Source organism: Callionymus lyra, chromosome 8, assembly GCF_982586985.1.
Source record: "Callionymus lyra chromosome 8, fCalLyr1.hap1.1, whole genome shotgun sequence".
NCBI lineage: Eukaryota > Metazoa > Chordata > Actinopteri > Syngnathiformes > Callionymidae > Callionymus > Callionymus lyra.
This window is the reverse complement of record NC_141825.1, coordinates 27,995,508-28,019,516: the sequence shown is the minus strand read 5'-3', so window position 1 is coordinate 28,019,516 and position 24,009 is coordinate 27,995,508. Positions and strand designations below refer to the sequence as shown.

The 24,009-nt window shown below is 40.1% G+C and overlaps 2 protein-coding genes across 3 annotated transcripts in view; both read right to left on the bottom strand.

Annotated features, from left to right (window-relative positions):
* The window catches only part of cyp11a1.2 (cytochrome P450 family 11 subfamily A member 1, tandem duplicate 2), a 9,239-nt gene extending 6,299 nt beyond the window's left edge, over positions 1–2,940 (bottom strand). The window contains exons 1-5 of the mRNA XM_087796772.1: positions 2,905–2,940; positions 2,428–2,833; positions 2,086–2,241; positions 1,819–2,018; positions 1,559–1,762 (exon numbers count right to left, since the gene is read on the bottom strand). Coding sequence (XP_087652898.1) covers positions 1,559–1,762; positions 1,819–2,018; positions 2,086–2,241; positions 2,428–2,699 — 832 coding nt within the window. The 5' untranslated portion in view covers positions 2,700–2,833; positions 2,905–2,940. The remainder of the gene's footprint in view (positions 1–1,558; positions 1,763–1,818; positions 2,019–2,085; positions 2,242–2,427; positions 2,834–2,904) is intronic.
* A 6,091-nt stretch (positions 2,941–9,031) lies between these two features.
* On the bottom strand, positions 9,032–23,926 carry stoml1 (stomatin (EPB72)-like 1). 2 transcript variants are annotated; one of them, XM_087798245.1, is made up of 8 exons: positions 23,194–23,926; positions 22,845–22,951; positions 22,202–22,351; positions 20,467–20,670; positions 20,191–20,395; positions 18,317–18,346; positions 12,250–12,399; positions 9,032–9,280 (listed from the first exon to the last, which is right to left on the bottom strand). In XM_087798245.1, the coding sequence occupies exons 1-8, from the start codon at positions 23,339–23,341 to the stop codon at positions 9,084–9,086; spliced, it is 1,191 nt and encodes a 396-aa protein (XP_087654371.1). In that variant the 5' UTR covers positions 23,342–23,926; the 3' UTR covers positions 9,032–9,083. The 2 variants fall into 2 exon arrangements, with proteins under 2 accessions (XP_087654371.1, XP_087654370.1); XM_087798244.1 differs by lacking the exons at positions 9,032–9,280; positions 12,250–12,399; positions 18,317–18,346 and adding exons at positions 16,932–17,221; positions 19,920–20,123.
* Between the last annotated feature and the right edge of the window lie 83 nt (positions 23,927–24,009).

The window sequence follows — 24,009 nt, the reverse complement described above, 5'->3', positions numbered from 1 at the left end:
AACGTCTGGAGGTTAAACATCTTAAAGTATTTCTCACCATCAATCAGTTTGGATGTCAAAGGATTTAAATATGAATAATGTTTTAATTTCATGGTCACTTCTTTTTCCACGACGTGTTTTTGGCTCGAGGGGGAAAAAGTGAAATCATTGGAATTAATACGAAACAATTGCATTTTTTCACAGAACAAACGTTATGAAGAGAGTCAGTCTCACCAGATATGAGATCATTCTAGAACATGACATCGAATTAAAAATAATATTATTATTAAACAGTCATTGAAATTAAAATATTACAAATATTGAATGATTTCAATTAAAATATAACAAATATTGAATAATTCAAATTAGAATATTACAAATATTGAATAATAGAAACTCAAATAAAACAAATATTGAATAATAGAAATTAAAATATAACAAATATTGAATAATAGAAACTCAAATATAACAAATATTGAATAATAGAAATTAAAATATAACAAATATTGAATAATTGAAATTAAAATATTACAAATATTGAATAATATAAATTAAAATATAACAAATATGGAATAATTGAAATTAAAATATTACAAATATTGAATAATAGGAATTAAAATATTACAAATATTGAATAATAGGAATTAAAATATTACAAATATTGAATAATAGAAACTAAAATATAACAAATATTGATTAATAGAAATGAAAATATAACAAATATTGAATAATTGAAAGTAAAATATTATAAATATTAAATAATTGAAATTAAAATATTACAAATATTGAATAATATAAATTAAAATATAAAAAATATTGAATAATTGAAATTACATTTTTAAAATATTGAATAATTGAAATTAAAATATTACAAATATTGAATAATATAAATTAAAATATAACAAATATTGAATAATCGAAATTAAAATATAACAAATATTGAATAATTGAAATTTAAATATTACAAATATTGAATAATAGAAATTAAAATTCTACAAATATTGAATCATTTAAATTAAAATATTACGAATATTGAAATTAAAATATAACAAATATTGAATAATTGAAATTAAAATATAGCTAATATTGAATAATTGAAATTAAAATATTACAAATATTGAATAATTGAAATTTAATTTTATAACAAATATTGAATAATTGAAATTAAAATATTACAAATGTTGAATAATTGAAATTAAAATATAACAAATATTGAATAATTGAAATTTAATTGTATAACAAATATTGAATAATTGAAATTTAATTGTATAACAAATATTGAATAATTGGAATTAAAATATAACAAATACTGAATAATTGAAATTAAAATATAACAAATATTGAATCATTGAAATGGATGCAACCTTACAATATATAATTTAATAAATTAAACCATTCAATATTCTGATGGCATTGATATACTTCCATAAATCTGGCCTTTCGGAAAAAACTGCTGTATGAGAACTTTATACGACATAATAACAAAGTTAAGAAAGAACCTGTAAATGATCCATAAGATGTTTGTATAGACGTGTGTTTAAGTGAGTTTTGTTTCAGGAAGTCACTAAATATCTTCTACCATGTTGGAAGATTCCGTCCCAGGCCTCCACGTGGTCCCTCCAGACTTTGGCCCTGACCCTCCTCAGCACCGCAGGAGGGATGAACAGCATGGGCGAGGTGGTCTTGAACATCAGGGTGATGCAGTCGATGAACCGCTGAGCCTCGGGATCCACGTAGTCCATCATCAGCCCCAGACGTCTCCCGTACAGCACCGAGCTCACGGCTGCGTCACAGAAGTCACGTTGAAGAACCTACCGTGAGATCTTCTGACGTTCTTACATTCAAGGGCGTATTTGAAGAGTTCCTGCGAGAGGTCGCTCGTCCACTTGTCGCCGCCGTTCCTCTGGACCTTCTTGTGAAGCCTGGCCATGAATTCTTGGCCCACCTCGTCCAGAAGAGGAACGAAGTGGTCCAGCATCTTGGGCGAGATCACCTCCTTGTTGAGGACGACTCTGTTGGACCTCCAGTCTTCTCCGTTCCTGCCGGGACAAGAGGGCATAACTAGGAGCTACTTTTTTTGTTGACTCATCATTATCGAACGTGTACTTCAACAAAACTCCGTATTTGCGGTTCCTGTAGTCCCTGTAGGAGGTCCACGCCTCCACGTTCAGCCTCTTGGGATAATGTCCTTCAGCTCTGAAGAGAACCGCAGCGTCCTCGGGTCTGATGATGTTCACGCTCTCGTAATATCCGATCTTTTCTCTGCCGGAGAAACAGTTTTTATAGGTTAGGTTAGGTTAGGTAGAACTTTATCGATCCCTCAGGAGGTCTTCTTAGGAGGATATCTCTTCATCATCTTCATCATCTTCATCATCTTCATCATCTTCATCATCTTCATCATCTTCATCATCTTCATCATCTTCATCATCACACAGCAGGTGGATTTACCTGTAGATCGGTCCAAAGGTGTTGAAGTTCTGCTCCATGATCCGGTGGATGTTTCTAAACCCGTCCAGCTTCCAGAACCTGTACAAATTGGCGACTCCGTTCTTCCACAGGCCAGGGATCTCGCTGAAAGGCTTGGTGGGGCCAGGGTCCGAGGACACCTGTCGGACCACCTGTCGGAGCCCCGGGCTGCTGCTGCTGCTGCTGAGGCGGGCAGCGAGTCGCCTCTCTTCTCCTGACAAGAGCAACAACCTGCGAGCCATGGCACCTCTCATCTGCTGAGCTCGACCGACTGGTCCAGTTGGTTCTGGGGAAGTGGGCTGGGCTTGAGTCTGCCCCCCTCACTGGGCTTATGTTCAAGGTTCTTCAGCTGGACGTGTCTCCTCCTCTGACCAGAGACTCGAAAGCGCTATCCAAATAACAATTACTTACTTAATTATCTATTGAATGAATCCAGTTTGTGATGATTGTGAGGCTCACCTGTGTATGAACAGGAGATACATACATACATACATACATACATACATACATACTGTACATACATACATACATACATACATACATAGATAGATAAGATAATTCATAATAATAGAACAAGAACAAAGTTTCTATAAAAACAAAGTTCAAGATGACACAATCTAAGTCTAAAGATAAAGAACATAGATCAGAGACAAAGGATACAAAGATTAACATGGAATAGAATGTGAGTAAGTAAGTAATTTGTATTTATATAGATCTTTTCCAGACCAGGGTCACAAAGCGCTTAAACAATCAAAACAATTTTCAATAAAGTATATACTTTAAAGATCAAGATAAAACTGAGAACAACACAGGAGTTCCAGAAAATCAAGGAAAAGCCTGAACAAATAAAAACGTCTTTAAGATGTTTCTTAAAGGAGTCAGTAGATCATCAAACACAGATGTTTCTTGAAGGAGTCAGTAGATCATCAAACACAGATGTTTCTTGAATGAGTCAGTAGATCATCAAACACAGATGTTTCTTGAAGGAGTCAGTAGATCATCAAACACAGATATTTCTTGAAGGAGTCAGTAGATCATCAAACACAGATGTTTCTTAAAGGAGTCAGTAGATCATCAAACACAGATGTTTCTTGAAGGAGTCAGTAGATCATCAAACACAGATGTTTCTTGAAGGAGTCAGTAGATCATCAAACACAGATGTTTCTTGAAGGAGTCAGTAGATCATCAAACACAGATGTTTCTTGAAGGAGTCAGTAGATCATCAAACACAGATGTTTCTTGAAGGAGTCAGTAGATCATCAAACACAGATGTTTCTTGAAGGAGTCAGTAGATCATCAAACACACATGTTTCTTGAAGGAGTCAGTAGATCATCAAACACAGATGTTTCTTAAAGGAGTCAGTAGATCATCAAACACACATGTTTCTTGAAGGAGTCAGTAGATCATCAAACACAGATGTTTCTTGAAGGAGTCAGTAGATCATCAAACACACGTGTTTCTTGAAGGAGTCAGTAGATCATCAAACACAGATGTTTCTTGAAGGAGTCAGTAGATCATCAAACACACGTTTCTTAAAGGAGTCAGTAGATCATCAAACACAGATGTTTCTTGAAGGAGTCAGTAGATCATCAAACACACATGTTTCTTGAAGGAGTCAGTAGATCATCAAACACACATGTTTGTCAATGGCAGTGACAGCGTCGTCAGCAACTTCTGGACGTCCAACAATGGCAGGATGTCCAGAAAATGTTCAATATGGCCAATGATGATATGTTTACTCGCTATTCATCATTTAATCGCTGGTTGTCAGAGTGGTGCCCCGCAAACAGGGTTGGCTTTGTTAACAACTGGAAAACCTTCTGGGGAAAACCTGGTCTGCTTAGGAGAGACTGATCCATCCCACGTTGGAAGGAGCATCTCTCTTGTCTAGCAGTGTTGACAGTTTTAGTGTAACGTGACTCAGAGCACAGATCAGAAGAACTGCATCTTCACACTCTTCTTCTCCCACAACAGCCACCCGCCTCTAACCACATAGAGAGGGTCAATCTGACCCGCTTAATAAAACCAAGTAAAAATGTCAGTAGAAGAGCTATTAAAGAAAATCTAATTCAAATAAATCTAAATCAAATAAATACTACCATTGTAGAGGACAGGATAATTAAGTGTGGATTGTTGAATATCCGATCCCTGCACTAATTAATGAACTTATATCAGATAAAACCATTGACTTATTATTCTTAACCGAAACCTGGCTGTCTATAGATGATTATCTTTAAATGAATCAACACCAGCCACACTAACTTTAACGCCCCTCGACGCTCTGGTCGAGGAGGTGGAGTCGCAGCATCAACTCATGTCTGTCAAGCTTTACTAGACCACAATGTGATTTCAACTCTTTTGAAAGTATTATACTTAGCGTATCTAATACAACCTTGAGATCAGGTCACTTCTCTTTGTTGGAGTCTATCGTCCTCCTGGACCTTATTCTGAATTTTTGTCTGAGTTCCCTGAGTTCTTGACCAGCCTGGTGCTTAAATCAGATAAAGTGATTATTGTTGGTTTAACATCCATGTTGATATGATAATAATAATAATAATAATAATAATAATATGGTCCATGATAGCTTAGCTAACAGGTTTAACTCTATCCTGGAGTCATTTGGTTTCTCTCAGTATGTACATGAACCAACTCACTGCTTTAAGCACACATTAGATCTTGTCCTAGCATACGGACTTGAAATTAAAAATGTTATTGTCTCTCCTCAGAATTCAGTTCTTTCCGACCATCAATTAATAACCTTTGACTTCATTTTAAAAGACCCAAGTCTACAGAGCAGGATCTCAAAAGATGTCTGTCTGAAAGTGTCTTTACCAAGTTTATGGAAATAATTCCCTCAGTGTCAGTAAAACGCCTCAGTGTGTCAAGAAACTCTACCCATAGTCACCCCGACATTGATAACTTTGTGGGCAGTTTTACAGACTCGTTGCATAATACGCTTGACTTCATCGCACCACTAACTCAAAAGACTGTTAACAGAAGTAGTCTTGCTCCCTGGTTTACTCAGTAACACGTAAATTAAAACAGGTTTCTAGACGACTAGAGAAGAAATGGCATCAAAACATAATGAATTCTACCAGGACTGGCAGGATAAGTTAAAAATATACAAGGCATCTCTTCGGAAAGCCAGAGCCAGATATTACTCATCACTTATAGAAGCAAATAAGAATAACCCCAAGTTCTTATTCAGTACTGTAGCCAGGCTGACACGGAGCCATCAGTCCATCAGTCCATCCCTCCTCATCTTAGTAGCAGTGACTTCATGAACTTTTTTAATGAAAAAATTGTAACTATCAGAGGAAAGATTCAAGACCTCCTAGATTCGTCTAATACAACCAGTGCAGCCTCACCGGACACAGACACTATGACTGATACATACTTTGACTCCTTTCTACCAGTGAGTCCTCGACAGCTGTCCCAGGTTGTTTCCTCCTCAAAGTCCACAACATGTCTTCTCGATCCTATTCCCACATGGCTACTTAAAGAACTGTTCCCCTTACTTAGCACCTTCATACTTGACATTATTAACTTGTCAATAACATCAGGCTATGTGCCTCAGATTTTTAAAGTTGCAGTAATTAAACCTCTGCTTAAAAAACCCACTCTCGATCCAGAGGTCCTCACTAACTATAGGCCTATCTTTAATCTAGTATTCATTTCAAAACTTCTGGAGAAAGTGGTAACAAGTCAGCTCTGTGATTATCTCCAGGACAATGATCAATTTGAGGTGTTTCAGTCTGGTTTTAGGGAACACCACAGCACAGAGACCGCCCTGGTAAAAGTAAGTAACGACCTACTGATGGCCTCTGATCAGGGCCATGTTTCAGTTCTTGTTCTTCTAGATCTCAGTGCTGCATTTGACACTGTCGACACCAAATCCTTCTACAGAGGCTAGAAAACCATATAGGTATTCGTGGAACTGCTCTTAACTGGTTTAAATCTTACCTGTCGGATAGAACGCACTATGTACATGTCAACCACCTCTCATCGACACACACTAAGGTCAGCTATGGTGTCCCACAAGGTTCTGTTCTTGGTCCAATACTATTCACAATCTATATGCTCCCACTAGGGGACTTGATTAGAAGACACTCTATAAACTTTCACTGTTATGCTGATGACACCCAACTTTACTTGTCCATGAAGCCAGATGAAAGAAATCAGCTACACAACTACAGTCCTGTATCACAGATATCAAGTCATGGATGACCAAAAACTTCCTCCTACTGAACTCGGAAAAGACTGAGGTTTTACTAGTTGGTCCGCAACATCTCAGACAATCATTAACTAATGATCTAGCTTTACAAAATGGACTTGCTCCTGCTACGAGCACCACTGTAAAGAATCTGGGTGTATGCTTTGACGAGGACTTATCATTTAACTCACACATAAAACAAATCTCACGGACTGCTTACTTCCACCTTCGTAACATTTCAAAAATTAGGCACTTCCTTCCTTTAGATGCTGCTGAGAAGCTCATCCATGCTTTTGTTACCTCCAGGCTGGACTATTGTAACTCTCTTCTGTCAGGCTGTTCTAAAAAGTCTCTCAGAACTCTTCAGCTCATTCAGAACTCTGCAGCTCGTGTCCTGACTAGGACTAAGAGGCGCGAACACACCTGTACTGTCTTCCCTACATTGGCTTCCTGTAGAATTTAGAATACAATTTAAAATCCTTCTCCTAACCTATAAAGCCTTACATGGTCTAGCACCAACATATATTACAGATCTAATCCAAACTTACCAACCCTCAAGGACCTTACAATCCTTAAACTCTGATCTATTAGTTATACCACAAATCTCTAAATGTAGATTTGGAGCCAGGGCCTTCAGTTTTCAAGCCCCTCTGCTGTGGAACAAACTACCGGCTTCAGTCCGGAGGGCAGACACCCTCTCTATGTTTAAAAATAATCTTAAACCTTACTTTTCGATAAAGCCTATAATTAACTTGACTGTTTATCTCTAGCTGTCATAACTAACAAAACTGTTTATCTTAGCTGCTATAGGCTGAGAATGCTGGAGGAGTTTTAGTTTTAGACACCGAGCTCTGTATATCCTTCTTTTCTCGCCGGGGCCGTTCTGCCTTGGCCGATTCGGGTGTGAGGGGCCCGGCGGGTGGGTGGTGGTGACCGCTGGTGCCGCGATGGCCACGTGTGCCGGCGGGGGGGTGGCCCGATTCCGGGGGGTCTTTGGTGGTGTGTGGGGGCTGGTGCTGGCGGGGGTGGTTGGGGTGGTGGATGGGGGGTTGCGCTGGGGGCGGTGCTGGGGCTGGGGGGTTGCTGGTCCCGCTAACGGGGTTGGCGGGTGAACCGTTAGGGGTGGGGCTGGGGCTGGCCGGGTGTTCTGGATGGCCTCCCGGCCCCGATGGCTTCGCCTGGTCTGGGGTGGGGGGCCTACAGTTCAAAGATTGGGGGCCGTTCCCGGACGGCTGCAGCCCCATTACCCCCGCCCTGTCCGCACAACCGTGGCCCCCCTGTGACCTGGGGGAGTCTCACCGGGGGACCTGAGCCGGTGCCTGGCCATTGCTCCCCCGGGCTCATGCGGTGGCACTCAACCCGGCTACTGGCCGTGTCCGCAGGGTATTGGGGGGGGCTCCGCTGTCGCTGCTGTGGTGGATCCCTATCTCCTTGACTCGGTCCCCTGCTATGGACTTGGTGGCAGCCTGACGGTCTGGGGGTCTTCCGTGGCCCGGCCTGGCCCCGGGGCTCTATCCCCTGACTGGTTCTTCTGGCTGTCCCTCTGCCCCGGTGCCTGCGCCTGGTGCCTCCCCCTCTCTGCTTCCTCGGTCGTCCTTGCCTGTGCTTGCCCTCTCGCGCCCCCGGTGGTGGTCCGCCTTCTTGCTGGTGTTTGGGGTCGGCTCTGGTGGTTATCTCGCCTGCCGGGTCCTGGTCTCCCGCGGGTTCCTGCCGCGGCTTGGGCCCCTGTGTCTGGATCTGCTGTGCTAGGTATGTGCCCTCTGGCCTGGCTATTTCAACCCCCCCCCCCCCCCTCTATATATCTTCACCCGTCACCGGAGTCTGTATACCTGTGTATTGTATACATTTGTCCCAAACCAACACCTTTTTATTTCTCTCCCGGAGCCCCAGGGATCCACCTCCAGAGCTGCTGCTGATCCAGGATCTTCACCACGTCATCAGATCCAGAGTTCTCTCAAGCACCTCCATGGACCCTCCTACACTCTCCTCTTTTCTCTCACTATATCCTCCCTCACTCCTCTCCTTATCCATCTGTCTACCCCCCCATCCTTCCTCCCAGCCGGTCAAAGCGGCAGGCCGTCAACAATGAGTCTGGTTCCGCTCGAGGTTTCTGCTTCTAAAAGGAAGTTTTTCCTCGCCATTGCTCACTGTACAGTGTTTTGTTTCTTGCTCTTTGTTGAATTGCTGGATCTATTTTTCCTTAATCAACTGTAGTCTTATTTCAACTGTATAGTGTCTTGAGATAACTTTGTTATGATAAGACACTTTAAATAAAATTGAATTGAAGTACCAATATTTTACTTTTAAAAAAAGATAAAAATGTTCAAGAGATCAGTGGACAAATATTGATATTTATTTTCTGTCGTCTTGTTTGTCAAGATTGTTACATTCGTCATAAAAACAGTTGAAATGTCATAAATAATCTCATTTCCTCATCAGCTTCAGGAGCTCCTCCAGCTTCAGGGCCGTCTGAACGTCCCCCTGGATCTGGAGCCTCCCGCTGGTGTAGGCGCTGAAGGGCGTCAGCGTGTTCTGGAACATGGCCGACAGGTCGACGTCGCTCATGGTCAGGGTGACGTCGGGCTGCAGGGTCAAGGACCCGAGTCCAGCAGAGCCGCCGCCTGCGATACACAACCGGGTCAGAACGTGACGTCGAAGAACTCAGTGGAGGTTCCTCGGTTAATGGAAGGAGAAAAACTTCACGGTCTCAACAACACAATTTATATATATATGTGTATATATATATAGATATATACATACATATATATCCAGTAATATATATCCGCGCGAGAAGTTTGAAATAAGACCGATTTAAATAATTAATCCAATCTTAATAATCCAACAACATGAGGTCAAATACCATGTAGAGACTAACTATTTTACTTTGTATGTATTCTATGTTTCATTCCTTATCTTTAAATATGACCAATATAATAAAATATATTTTTTAAATATAAATTTCATTTAAAAAAATACAATAATAGTTTGATCAGATTTAACTTGACTTGGTTTTTTGCTGGATTACAACATCTAGTGTATAAAATGTGGCCCCTGAGGAAATTAATTACTCACTACTGTAGTGTAAGAAATTTCATTAGAGTCAAAAAAGTATTTGGAAAAAATATAAAATTACTTGAAGATTTAGTATTTGTGTGCATCAGTGTGTGTCTACATGTGTGAGTACTTTAGTTAACAGTGATGTTTCTGTGTGTACTTTAGTGATAACAGTGATATTTCTGTGTGTACTTTAGTGTTAACAGTTCTGTGTGTACTTTAGTGTTAACAGTGATATTTCTGTGTGTACTTTAGTGTTAACAGTGATATTTCTGTGTGTACTTTACTGTTAACAGTGATATTTCTGTGTGTACTTTAGTGTTAACAGTTCTGTGTGTACTTTACTGTTAACAGTGATATTTCGATGTGTACTTTAGTGTTAACAGTGATATTTCTGTGTGTACTTTAGTGTTGACAGTGGTATTTCTGTGTGTACTTTAGTGTTAACAGTGATATTTCTGTGTGTACTTTAGTGTTAACAGTGATATTTCTGTGTGTACTTTAGTGTTAACAGTTCTGTGTGTACTTTACTGTTAACAGTGATATTTCGATGTGTACTTTAGTGTTAACAGTGATATTTCTGTGTGTACTTTAGTGTTAACAGTGATATTTCTGTGTGTACTTTAGTGTTGACAGTGATATTTCTGTGTGTACTTTAGTGTTGACAGTGATATTTCTGTGTGTACTTCAGTGTTAACAGTGATATTTCTGTGTGTACTTCAGTGTTAACAGTGATATTTCTGTGTGTACTTTAGTGTTAACAGTGATATGTCTGTGTGTACTTTAGTGTTAACAGTGATATTTCTGTGTGTACTTTAGTGTTAACAGTGATATTTCTGTGTGTACTTGTGTGTGTTGTCATGATCTGGAGCTTGTAATCCATGCGTTTGTTTCTTCTCGTCTGGACTATTGTAACATTTTGTTTTCATGTCTTAACAAGAAGGATCTTCTCGCCTGAAGTTTATACTAAACTCTGCAGCCAGAATTCTGAGCTGCTCTAGTAGAAGAACTCACATTTCTCCTTCAAACTCTTCACTGGCTGCCAGTTTCTTTCAGGGTCATTTTAAAATTCTGGTTCTTACTTTCAGATCTATTCATGGTCAGACCTTCCATCAGTGATCTGATCCAGACTTACACCCCAGCTCGGGCTCTGAGGTCTGTGGATCAGAATCTACTTATGGTTCCACGCACACGGCTCAGGACCAGAAGAGAGAAATCTTTTCAGGCTGTTGCTCCTAAGCTTTGGAACGATCTTCTCTCTCTCTCTGTGTTTGATGATCTACTGACTCCTTTAAGAAACATCTTAAGACGTTTTTATTTGTTCAGGCTTTTCCTTGATTTTCTGGAACTCCTGTGTTGTTCTCAGAATTATCTTGATCTTTAAAGTATATACTTTTTTGAGTATCGTTTTGTTTGTTTAAGCGCTTTGTGACCCTGGTCTGGAAAAGCGCTATATAAATAAATATTACTTACTTACTTACTTTAGTGTTAACAGTGATATTTCTGTGTGTACTTTACTGTTAACAGTGATATTTCTGTGTGTACTTTAGTGTTAACAGTGATATTTCTGTGTGTACTTTAGTGTTAACAGTGATATTTCTGTGTGTACTTTAGTGTTAACAGTGATATTTCTGTGTGTACTTTAGTGTTAACAGTGATATTTCTGTGAGTATTTTAGTGTTAACAGTGATATTTCTGTGTGTACTTTACTGTTAACAGTGATATTTCTGTGTGTACTTTAGTGTTAACAGTGATATTTCTGTGTGTACTTTAGTGTTAACAGTGATATTTCTGTGAGTATTTTAGTGTTACAGTGATATTTCTGTGTGTACTTTAGTGTTAACAGTGATATTTCTGTGAGTATTTTAGTGTTAACAGTGATATTTCTGTGTGTACTTTAGTGTTAACAGTGATATTTCTGTGTGTACTTTACTGTTAACAGTGATATTTCTGTGTGTACTTTAGTGTTAACAGTGATATTTCTGTGTGTACTTTACTGTTAACAGTGATATTTCTGTGAGTATTTTAGTGTTAACAGTGATATTTCTGTGTGTACTTTAGTGTTAACAGTGATATTTCTGTGTGTACTTTATGTTAACAGTGATATTTCTGTGTGTACTTTAGTGTTAACAGTGATATTTCTGTGAGTATTTTAGTGTTAACAGTGATATTTCTGTGAGTATTTTAGTGTTAACAGTGATATTTCTGTGTGTACTTTACTGTTAACAGTGATATTTCTGTGTGTACTTTAGTGTTAACAGTGATATTTCTGTGAGTATTTTAGTGTTAACAGTGATATTTCTGTGAGTATTTTAGTGTTAACAGTGATATTTCTTTGTGTACTTTATGTTAACAGTGATATTTCTGTGTGTACTTTAGTGTTAACAGTGATATTTCTGTGTGTACTTTAGTGTTAACAGTGATATTTCTGTGAGTATTTTAGTGTTAACAGTGATATTTCTGTGTGTACTTTATGTTAACAGTGATATTTCTGTGTGTACTTCAGTATTAACAGTGATATTTCTGTGTGTATCACCTTGACTCAGATCCACGTAGCAACTGTCCATCCTTCCATCTTCTGAGCTGACGTGAAACTGAAACGAAGCTCCAACACGTCTCACCAGACTGTCGGACAGATGAAGCTCCACCTGTGCGAGGAGGTCCTCCAGAGACCCGGGTGAGCTCACTAGCACCACCTGCTGGAGGTCGCTCTGCTCGTCCACCACAGAAACACCACCGTCTAGGGAAACAAAGAAGGATGATGTTAAGAAGGTTGACGCTGTATCAGCTTCATTTATCAGGTGAACCTTGTTGTGACGCTGTGTTGTGACCCAGGAAGTGCATGGCTAGTTGCTGGATGGGGCCTGTGAGACCTTCCAGTCCAGGTACAGATGGAGGAACGATGAGCGACCCAGAAGATGCCTCTTCAGGAGCTTTAAGTAAAGAGCCAAGAGTGAGTTCCACTCTGTCCACCTCCAGTCCCCAGGGTTTGGTCATCTCGTTGATGTCCATCTGAGGAGAGGAACGGCGTCAGGAACGCGGCGTGAGAAGCGTATCTAATACAACCTTGAGATCAGGTCACTTCTCTTTGTTGGAGTCTATCGTCCTCCTGGACCTTATTCTGAATTTTTGTCTGAGTTCCCTGAGTTCTTGACCAGCCTGGTGCTTAAATCAGATAAAGTGATTATTGTTGGTTTAACATCCATGTTGATATGATAATAATAATAATAATAATAATAATAATATGGTCCATGATAGCTTAGCTAACAGGTTTAACTCTATCCTGGAGTCATTTGGTTTCTCTCAGTATGTACATGAACCAACTCACTGCTTTAAGCACACATTAGATCTTGTCCTAGCATACGGACTTGAAATTAAAAATGTTATTGTCTCTCCTCAGAATTCAGTTCTTTCCGACCATCAATTAATAACCTTTGACTTCATTTTAAAAGACCCAAGTCTACAGAGCAGGATCTCAAAAGATGTCTGTCTGAAAGTGTCTTTACCAAGTTTATGGAAATAATTCCCTCAGTGTCAGTAAAACGCCTCAGTGTGTCAAGAAACTCTACCCATAGTCACCCCGACATTGATAACTTTGTGGGCAGTTTTACAGACTCGTTGCATAATACGCTTGACTTCATCGCACCACTAACTCAAAAGACTGTTAACAGAAGTAGTCTTGCTCCCTGGTTTACTCAGTAACACGTAAATTAAAACAGGTTTCTAGACGACTAGAGAAGAAATGGCATCAAAACATAATGAATTCTACCAGGACTGGCAGGATAAGTTAAAAATATACAAGGCATCTCTTCGGAAAGCCAGAGCCAGATATTACTCATCACTTATAGAAGCAAATAAGAATAACCCCAAGTTCTTATTCAGTACTGTAGCCAGGCTGACACGGAGCCATCAGTCCATCAGTCCATCCCTCCTCATCTTAGTAGCAGTGACTTCATGAACTTTTTTAATGAAAAAATTGTAACTATCAGAGGAAAGATTCAAGACCTCCTAGATTCGTCTAATACAACCAGTGCAGCCTCACCGGACACAGACACTATGACTGATACATACTTTGACTCCTTTCTACCAGTGAGTCCTCGACAGCTGTCCCAGGTTGTTTCCTCCTCAAAGTCCACAACATGTCTTCTCGATCCTATTCCCACATGGCTACTTAAAGAACTGTTCCCCTTACTTAGCACCTTCATACTTGACATTATTAACTTGTCAATAACATCAGGCTATGTGCCTCAGATTTTTAAAGTTGCAGTAATTAAACCTCTGCTTAAAAAACCCACTCTCGATCCAGAGGTCCTCACTAACTATAGGCCTATCTTTAATCTAGTATTCATTTCAAAACTTCTGGAGAAAGTGGTAACAAGTCAGCTCTGTGATTATCTCCAGGACAATGATCAATTTGAGGTGTTTCAGTCTGGTTTTAGGGAACACCACAGCACAGAGACCGCCCTGGTAAAAGTAAGTAACGACCTACTGATGGCCTCTGATCAGGGCCATGTTTCAGTTCTTGTTCTTCTAGATCTCAGTGCTGCATTTGACACTGTCGACACCAAATCCTTCTACAGAGGCTAGAAAACCATATAGGTATTCGTGGAACTGCTCTTAACTGGTTTAAATCTTACCTGTCGGATAGAACGCACTATGTACATGTCAACCACCTCTCATCGACACACACTAAGGTCAGCTATGGTGTCCCACAAGGTTCTGTTCTTGGTCCAATACTATTCACAATCTATATGCTCCCACTAGGGGACTTGATTAGAAGACACTCTATAAACTTTCACTGTTATGCTGATGACACCCAACTTTACTTGTCCATGAAGCCAGATGAAAGAAATCAGCTACACAACTACAGTCCTGTATCACAGATATCAAGTCATGGATGACCAAAAACTTCCTCCTACTGAACTCGGAAAAGACTGAGGTTTTACTAGTTGGTCCGCAACATCTCAGACAATCATTAACTAATGATCTAGCTTTACAAAATGGACTTGCTCCTGCTACGAGCACCACTGTAAAGAATCTGGGTGTATGCTTTGACGAGGACTTATCATTTAACTCACACATAAAACAAATCTCACGGACTGCTTACTTCCACCTTCGTAACATTTCAAAAATTAGGCACTTCCTTCCTTTAGATGCTGCTGAGAAGCTCATCCATGCTTTTGTTACCTCCAGGCTGGACTATTGTAACTCTCTTCTGTCAGGCTGTTCTAAAAAGTCTCTCAGAACTCTTCAGCTCATTCAGAACTCTGCAGCTCGTGTCCTGACTAGGACTAAGAGGCGCGAACACACCTGTACTGTCTTCCCTACATTGGCTTCCTGTAGAATTTAGAATACAATTTAAAATCCTTCTCCTAACCTATAAAGCCTTACATGGTCTAGCACCAACATATATTACAGATCTAATCCAAACTTACCAACCCTCAAGGACCTTACAATCCTTAAACTCTGATCTATTAGTTATACCACAAATCTCTAAATGTAGATTTGGAGCCAGGGCCTTCAGTTTTCAAGCCCCTCTGCTGTGGAACAAACTACCGGCTTCAGTCCGGAGGGCAGACACCCTCTCTATGTTTAAAAATAATCTTAAACCTTACTTTTCGATAAAGCCTATAATTAACTTGACTGTTTATCTCTAGCTGTCATAACTAACAAAACTGTTTATCTTAGCTGCTATAGGCTGAGAATGCTGGAGGAGTTTTAGTTTTAGACACCGAGCTCTGTATATCCTTCTTTTCTCGCCGGGGCCGTTCTGCCTTGGCCGATTCGGGTGTGAGGGGCCCGGCGGGTGGGTGGTGGTGACCGCTGGTGCCGCGATGGCCACGTGTGCCGGCGGGGGGGTGGCCCGATTCCGGGGGGTCTTTGGTGGTGTGTGGGGGCTGGTGCTGGCGGGGGTGGTTGGGGTGGTGGATGGGGGGTTGCGCTGGGGGCGGTGCTGGGGCTGGGGGGTTGCTGGTCCCGCTAACGGGGTTGGCGGGTGAACCGTTAGGGGTGGGGCTGGGGCTGGCCGGGTGTTCTGGATGGCCTCCCGGCCCCGATGGCTTCGCCTGGTCTGGGGTGGGGGGCCTACAGTTCAAAGATTGGGGGCCGTTCCCGGACGGCTGCAGCCCCATTACCCCCGCCCTGTCCGCACAACCGTGGCCCCCCTGTGACCTGGGGGAGTCTCACCGGGGGACCTGAGCCGGTGCCTGGCCATTGCTCCCCCGGGCTCATGCGGTGGCACTCAACCCGGCTACTGGCCGTGTCCGCAGGGTATTGGGGGGGGCTCCGCTGTCGCTGCTGTGGTGGATCCCTATCTCCTTGACTCGGTCCCCTGCTATGGACTTGGTGGCAGCCTGACGGTCTGGGGGTCTTCCGTGGCCCGGCCTGGCCCCGGGGCTCTATCCCCTGACTGGTTCTTCTGGCTGTCCCTCTGCCCCGGTGCCTGCGCCTGGTGCCTCCCCCTCTCTGCTTCCTCGGTCGTCCTTGCCTGTGCTTGCCCTCTCGCGCCCCCGGTGGTGGTCCGCCTTCTTGCTGGTGTTTGGGGTCGGCTCTGGTGGTTATCTCGCCTGCCGGGTCCTGGTCTCCCGCGGGTTCCTGCCGCGGCTTGGGCCCCTGTGTCTGGATCTGCTGTGCTAGGTATGTGCCCTCTGGCCTGGCTATTTCAACCCCCCCCCCCCCCCTCTATATATCTTCACCCGTCACCGGAGTCTGTATACCTGTGTATTGTATACATTTGTCCCAAACCAACACCTTTTTATTTCTCTCCCGGAGCCCCAGGGATCCACCTCCAGAGCTGCTGCTGATCCAGGATCTTCACCACGTCATCAGATCCAGAGTTCTCTCAAGCACCTCCATGGACCCTCCTACACTCTCCTCTTTTCTCTCACTATATCCTCCCTCACTCCTCTCCTTATCCATCTGTCTACCCCCCCATCCTTCCTCCCAGCCGGTCAAAGCGGCAGGCCGTCAACAATGAGTCTGGTTCCGCTCGAGGTTTCTGCTTCTAAAAGGAAGTTTTTCCTCGCCATAGCTCACTGTACAGTGTTTTGTTTCTTGCTCTTTGTTGAATTGCTGGATCTATTTTTCCTTAATCAACTGTAGTCTTATTTCAACTGTATAGTGTCTTGAGATAACTTTGTTATGATAAGACACTTTAAATAAAATTGAATTGAAGTACCAATATTTTACTTTTAAAAAAAGATAAAAATGTTCAAGAGATCAGTGGACAAATATTGATATTTATTTTCTGTCGTCTTGTTTGTCAAGATTGTTACATTCGTCATAAAAACAGTTGAAATGTCATAAATAATCTCATTTCCTCATCAGCTTCACGAGCTCCTCCAGCTTCAGGGCCGTCTGAACGTCCCCCTGGATCTGGAGCCTCCCGCTGGTGTAGGCGCTGAAGGGCGTCAGCGTGTTCTGGAACATGGCCGACAGGTCGACGTCGCTCATGGTCAGGGTGACGTCGGGCTGCAGGGTCAAGGACCCGAGTCCAGCGGAGCCGCCGCCTGCGATACACAACCGGGTCAGAACGTGACGTCGAAGAACTCAGTGGAGGTTCCTCGGTTAATGGAAGGAGAAAAACTTCACGGTCTCAACAACACAATTTATATATATATGTGTATATATATATAGATATATACATACATATATATCCAGTAATATATATCCGCGCGAGAAATTTGAAATAAAACAGTTTTTAAATAATTAATCCAATCTTAATAATCCAACAACATGAGGTCAAATACCATGTAGAGACTAACTATTTTACTTTGTATGTATTCTATGTTTCATTCCTTATCTTTAAATATGACCAATATAATAAAATATATTTTTTAAATATAAATTTCATTTAAAAAAATACAATAGTTTGATCAGATTTAACTTGACTTTGATTTTTGCTGGATTACAACATCTACTGTATAAAATGTGGCCCCTGAGGAAATTTAATTACTCACTACTGTAGTGTAAGAAATGTCATTAGAGTCAAAAAAGTATTTGGAAAAAATATAAAATTACTTGAAGATTTAGTATTTGTGTGCAACAGTGTGTGTCTACATGTGTGAGTACTTTAGTTAACAGTGATGTTTCTGTGTGTACTTTAGTGTTAACAGTGATATTTCTGTGTGTACTTTAGTGTTAACAGTGATATTTCTGTGTGTACTTTAGTGTTAACAGTGATGTTTCTGTGTGTACTTTAGTGTTAACAGTGATATTTCTGTGTGTACTTTAGTGTTAACAGTGATATTTCTGTGTGTACTTTAGTTTTAACAGTGATATTTCTGTGTGTACTTTAGTGTTGACAGTGGTATTTCTGTGTGTACTTTAGTGTTGACAGTGGTATTTCTGTGTGTACTTTAGTGTTGACAGTGATATTTCTGTGTGTACTTTAGTGTTAACAGTGATATTTCTGTGTGTACTTTAGTGTTAACAGTGATATTTCTGTGTGTACTTGTGTGTGTTGTCATGATCTGGAGCTTGTAATCCATGCGTTTGTTTCTTCTCGTCTGGACTATTGTAACAGTTTGTTTTCATGTCTTAACAAGAAGGATTTGTCTCGCCTGCAGTTGATTCAGAATTCTGAGCCGCTCTAGTAGAAGAACTCGCATTTATCTGATCCTTAAAACTCTTCACTGGTTTCCAGTTTCTTTCAGGATCAACTTTAAAATTCTGGTTCTTACTTTCAGATCTATTCATGGTCAGGCTCCTCCTTACATCACTGATCTGATCCAGCCTTACACCCCAGCTCGGGCTCTGAGGTTTGTGGATCAGAATCTACTTATGGTTCCACGCACACGGTTCAGGACCAGAGGAGAGAAATCTTTTCAGGCTGTTGCTCCTAAGCTTTGGAACGATCTTCTCTCTCTTTGCGCTTGATGATCTACTGACTCCTTTAAGAAACATATTAAGACGTTTCTATTTGTTCAGGCTTTTCCTTGATTTTCTCGAACTCCTGTTGTGTTATCAGTTTTATCTTGACCTTTAAAGTATATACTTTTTTGAGTATTGTTTTGTTTGTTTAAGCGCTTTGTGACCCTGGTCTGGAAAAGCGCTATATAAATAAATATTACTTACTTACTTACTTTAGTGTTAACAGTGATATTTCTGTGTGTACTTTAGTGTTAACAGTGATATTTCTGTGTGTACTTTAGTGTTAACAGTGATATTTCTGTGTGTACTTTAGTGTTAACAGTGATATTTCTGTGTGTACTTTAGTGTTAACAGTGATATTTCTGTGTGTACTTTAGTGTTAACAGTGATATTTCTGTGTGTACTTTAGTGTTAACAGTGATATTTCTGTGTGTACTTTAGTGTTAACAGTGATATTTCTGTGAGTATTTTAGTGTTAACAGTGATAATTCTGTGTGTACTTTAGTGTTAACAGTGATATTTCTGTGTGTACTTTAGTGTTAACAGTGATATTTCTGTGTGTACTTTAGTGTTAACAGTGATATTTCTGTGTGTACTTTAGTGTTAACAGTGATATTTCTGTGTGTACTTTACTGTTAACAGTGATATTTCTGTGTGTACTTTAGTGTTAACAGTGATATTTCTGTGTGTACTTTAGTGTTTACAGTGATATTTCTGTGTGTACTTTACTGTTAACAGTGATATTTCTGTGTGTACTTTAGTGTTAACAGTGATATTTCTGTGAGTATTTTAGTGTTAACAGTGATAATTCTGTGTGTACTTTAGTGTTAACAGTGATATTTCTGTGTGTACTTTAGTGTTAACAGTGATATTTCTGTGTGTACTTTAGTGTTAACAGTGATATTTCTGTGTGTACTTTACTGTTAACAGTGATATTTCTGTGTGTACTTTAGTGTTAACAGTGATATTTCTGTGAGTATTTTAGTGTTAACAGTGATAATTCTGTGTGTACTTTAGTGTTAACAGTGATATTTCTGTGTGTACTTTAGTGTAAACAGTGATATTTCTGTGTGTACTTTAGTGTTAACAGTGATATTTCTGTGTGTACTTTAGTGTTAACAGTGATATTTCTGTGTGTACTTTAGTGTTAACAGTGATATTTCTGTGTGTACTTTAGTGTTAACAGTGATATTTCTGCGTGTACTTTAGTGTTAACAGTGATATTTCTGTGTGTACTTTAGTGTTAACAGTGATATTTCTGTGTGTACTTTAGTGTTAACAGTGATATTTCTGTGTGTACTTTAGTGTTAACAGTGATATTTCTGTGTGTATCACCTTGACTCAGATCCACGTAGCAACTGTCCATCCTTCCATCTTCTGAGCTGACGTGAAACTGAAACGAAGCTCCAACACGTCTCACCAGACTGTCGGACAGATGAAGCTCCACCTGTGCGAGGAGGTCCTCCAGAGACCCGGGTGAGCTCACTAGCACCACCTGCTGGAGGTCGCTCTGCTCGTCCACCACAGAAACACCACCGTCTAGGGAAACAAAGAAGGATGATGTTAAGAAGGTTGACGCTGCATCAGCTTCATTTATCAGGTGAACCTTGTTGAGACGCTGTGTTGTGACCCAGGAAGTGCATGGCTAGTTGCTGGATGGGGCCTGTGAGACCTTCCAGTCCAGGTACAGATGGAGGAACGATGAGCGACCCAGAAGATGCCTCTTCAGGAGCTTTAAGTAAAGAGCCAAGAGTGAGTTCCACTCTGTCCACCTCCAGTCCCCAGGGTTTGGTCATCTCGTTGATGTCCATCTGAGGAGAGGAACGGCGTCAGGAACGCGGCGTGAGAAGCGGAGAAGGTACGAGCAGAAGCTTCATCTCACTCCCAGGTATTCTCCCAGCTTCACTCGCTCCGTCTGAATCTCTCGCACCGTCTTCTTGGTCAGACTGTGGGTGAGAGCGTTCTGCGCCGTCATCCTGGTGGACGCGTTCATGTCCTGCACCGACGCCACCGACAGGACCGGGTTCCAGATCCTGTACTGGATGTCTGCTCCCACCGACAGACACCCGCCGTCCCGGGTGTTCACCTGCCGTCACATCAACAACAACTGGTGAGAGGCCCGTGAGCGACACCTGGTGGACGAATATAATTCTGGGAACTAAAGAGATAAGGACTTTTTTTCCATCTTTATCCCATTCATTAGTAACGTCAAAATAATTCAGTATATTAATTATTTTTTAATTAACACATTTTATATCTTTATGTATGAGTTTAAGCTGAATTTAAATATTTGTCCAAAAACTTTTATTTTTGTATTTAAGGTTACAGTGACTTTTAAACCTTCCAAAACGTTGGTAAGATCAATAAATCAATACCAAGTGAGATATCAAACTTTTATATAATTAGGCATTATAAAATATTATAGTGTAATACAAAAGGTAAGTAAGTAAGTAATTTGTATTTGTATAGAGCTTTTCCAGACCAGGGTCACAAAGTACTTAAACAATCAAAACAATACACAAGAAAATATATACTGGTGTCCAACATCACCTGGTGGACAAATATAATTCTGGGAACTATAGAAATAAGGACTTTTTTTCCATCTTTATTTCATTCACTAGTAATTTCAAAATAATTAAAGTATTTTAAATGTTTTTTAATAAACACATTTTATATCTGTATGTATGAGTTCAAGCAGATTGTAAATATTTGTCCAAAAACTGAATATTTGTATTCAAGGTTACACTGACTTTTAAATCATACAAAAATGTTAGTAAACATCAATAAATCAATACCAAGTGAGAACCTTTATACAATATTTGCATTATAAAATATTACAGTGTAATACAAGAGGTACCATTTTTACACCCTTTCAGTATCAAATCATTTGTTTAAAAGGTCCAACAATGTTTTGTTCGATACAAAAATAACTCAGTGATGAATTCTGGGAACTATAGAGATAAGGACTTTTTTTCTCCATCTTTATCCCATTCATTAGTAATGTCAAAATAATTAAAGTATTTTAATAATTAACACATTTTATATCTGTATGTATGAGTTTAAGCAGAATGTAAATATTTGTCCAAAAACTTTTCTTTTTGTATTCAAGGTTACACTGACTTTTAAATCATACAAAAACGTTGGTAAACATCAATAAATCAATACCAAGTGAGAACCTTTATACAATATAAGCATTATAAAATATTATAGTGTAATACAAAAGGTAAGTAATATGTATTTATAGAGCGCTTTTCCAGACCAGGGTCACAAAGCGCTTAAACAATCAAAACAATACTCAATAAAATATTTACTTTAAAGGTCAAAATAAAACTGAGAACAACACAGGAGTTACCATTTTTAAGTAAGTAAGTAAGTAATTTTTATTTATATATCGCTTTTCCAGACCAGGGTCACAAAGCGCTTAAACAATCAAAACAATATTCAATAAAATATATACTTTAAAGGGAAAGTTAAACTGATAACACAACAGGATCCTTTCAGTATCAAATCATTTGTTTAAAAGATTTAACAATGTTTTGTTCGATACAAAAATAACTCGGTGATGAACATGTAAAATGTTTTGATCCTATAATAGTGTGTATTTTGAGTGTTATCACCTGGCACGGAGGGATATTAAACGCACGTGTTCGCAGGTCGACGCGCTGCCACTGGTCGATGAGGGGAAGAGCCAGAACGACACCAGGACCCTTCGGAGCGCAAACACGACCGAGACGAAACACCACGATCCTCTGGTAGTTTGGCACCGACTGCAACATATAGTAGACACAACTAGTAAGTAAGTGAGTAAGTATTTTTTATTTGTATAGCGCTTTCCCAGACCAGGGTCACAAAGTACTTAAACAATCAAAACAATATTCAATAAAGTTTATACTTTAAAAATCAAGTTAAAACTGAGAACAACACAGGAGTTCCAGAAAATCAAGGAAAAGCCTGAACAAATAAAAACGTCTTAAGATGTTTCTTAAAGGAGTCAGTAGATCCATCAAGCGCAAAGCGAGAGGAAGATCGTTCCAAAGCTTGGAACCTGAACCGTGTACGAGGAACCATCAGTAGATTCTGATCCACAGACCTCAGAGCCCGAGCTGAATAGCTCTGAAAGTAAGAACCAGAATTTTAAAGTTGATCCTGAAAGAAACTGGAAACCAGTGAAGAGTTTGAAGGATCGGAGAAATGTGAGTTCTTCTACTAGAGCGGGTAGTGCATGATCACATCGAAGAGTGACATGAGACCGAGCCTTACCTTTAAAACAAACCATCCTGATATAGGGAAGGTGATGAAAGTGACGACGTAGACTAACAAGATGACGATGAGATTGCAGATCCAGGACATCCAGCCCTGAGAAGCATCTGGAAGAGAGAAGACAGACATGTCACACACACACACACACATGTATGTTTGTTAGTAAGTAAGTATTTTTTATTTGTATAGCGCTTTTCCAGACCAGGGTCACAAAGCGCTCAAACAATAAAAACAATATTCAATAAAATATATACTTTAAAGGTCAAGATAAAACTGATAACACAACAGGAGTTCCAGAAAATCAAGGAAAAGCCTGAACAAATAAAACGTATGTTTTAAAGTTACACACCCCTGAAGTCGTTCTCATGAATCCTGGGGATGTAGTCGAAAGAGAAGCCCTTGTGATAGCCGGACTGTGAGAGGTGGCCAGAGGGATTGAACCCATGAGCTTTGGTCGAATCCCTTTGAGGAAGGATCTGATACGAACTATTGAACATTCTTAACAACAAACCTTCTGCTAATCTAGTTCAAAAGGCGCACATTTCCCAGCAGCCAACGACTTCCAAAAAGTCTATATTTGAAGTGACTTGAGTTGATTTTTTACGAGTATCGTGAAGAAAGAAGATTCAGGTAAAGTTGCTAATTTAGCTGTTGGTTTGTTGTGGTTGATCTTCTTCTCGTCGCGTATTAACGACGCTCATCTTCCCTATAGTGTACTTACCGCCACCTGGAGGTCGAGTTGGGGATCACTTTTTGAATAGATTTATACGTTTTTTTTAACCATAAAATGTTTTTTTAACCATATGTCAATAAAACTAATAATATATATATGTGGGGGGAAATACCCGGTACGTTTTATTTCACTTATTGAATAACAGTCGCAGTCTTAAAATAATATAATAACACTTGAAAAAATTGAACAATCTGGACAATGTAGTGTCTAAAGAAACACTAATAAAACTGTTATAAAGATTGGCTGTAACTTCCATTTTCCAGGGAACAAAAGTGATTTGATAAGAGCCGGAGACACCAGCAATAATTAAAACAATTGTTGAGTCGTGTTTAACCAGGTCTGACCTCCATAAAGCCATCGTTCCTGTGTTTGCTCACCACTCTCTGTGTTACTACAACAAAGAAGTTCACGTCATTCAAGCCCCGCCTTGTC

Excerpts from the sequence above, each read along its gene's own strand:
- stoml1 (XM_087798244.1), bottom strand. The coding sequence starts at position 23,341 with ATGTTCAATAGTTCGTATCAGATCCTTCCTCAAAGGGATTCGACCAAA. Across the intron at positions 22,352-22,844 it reads CAGGATGGTTTGTTTTAAAG|TCGGTGCCAAACTACCAGAG; the intron begins GTAAGGCTCGGT and ends TATATGTTGCAG. Across the intron at positions 20,124-20,190 it reads CAACACAGCGTCTCAACAAG|ACGGTGGTGTTTCTGTGGTG; the intron begins GTTCACCTGATA and ends TTGTTTCCCTAG.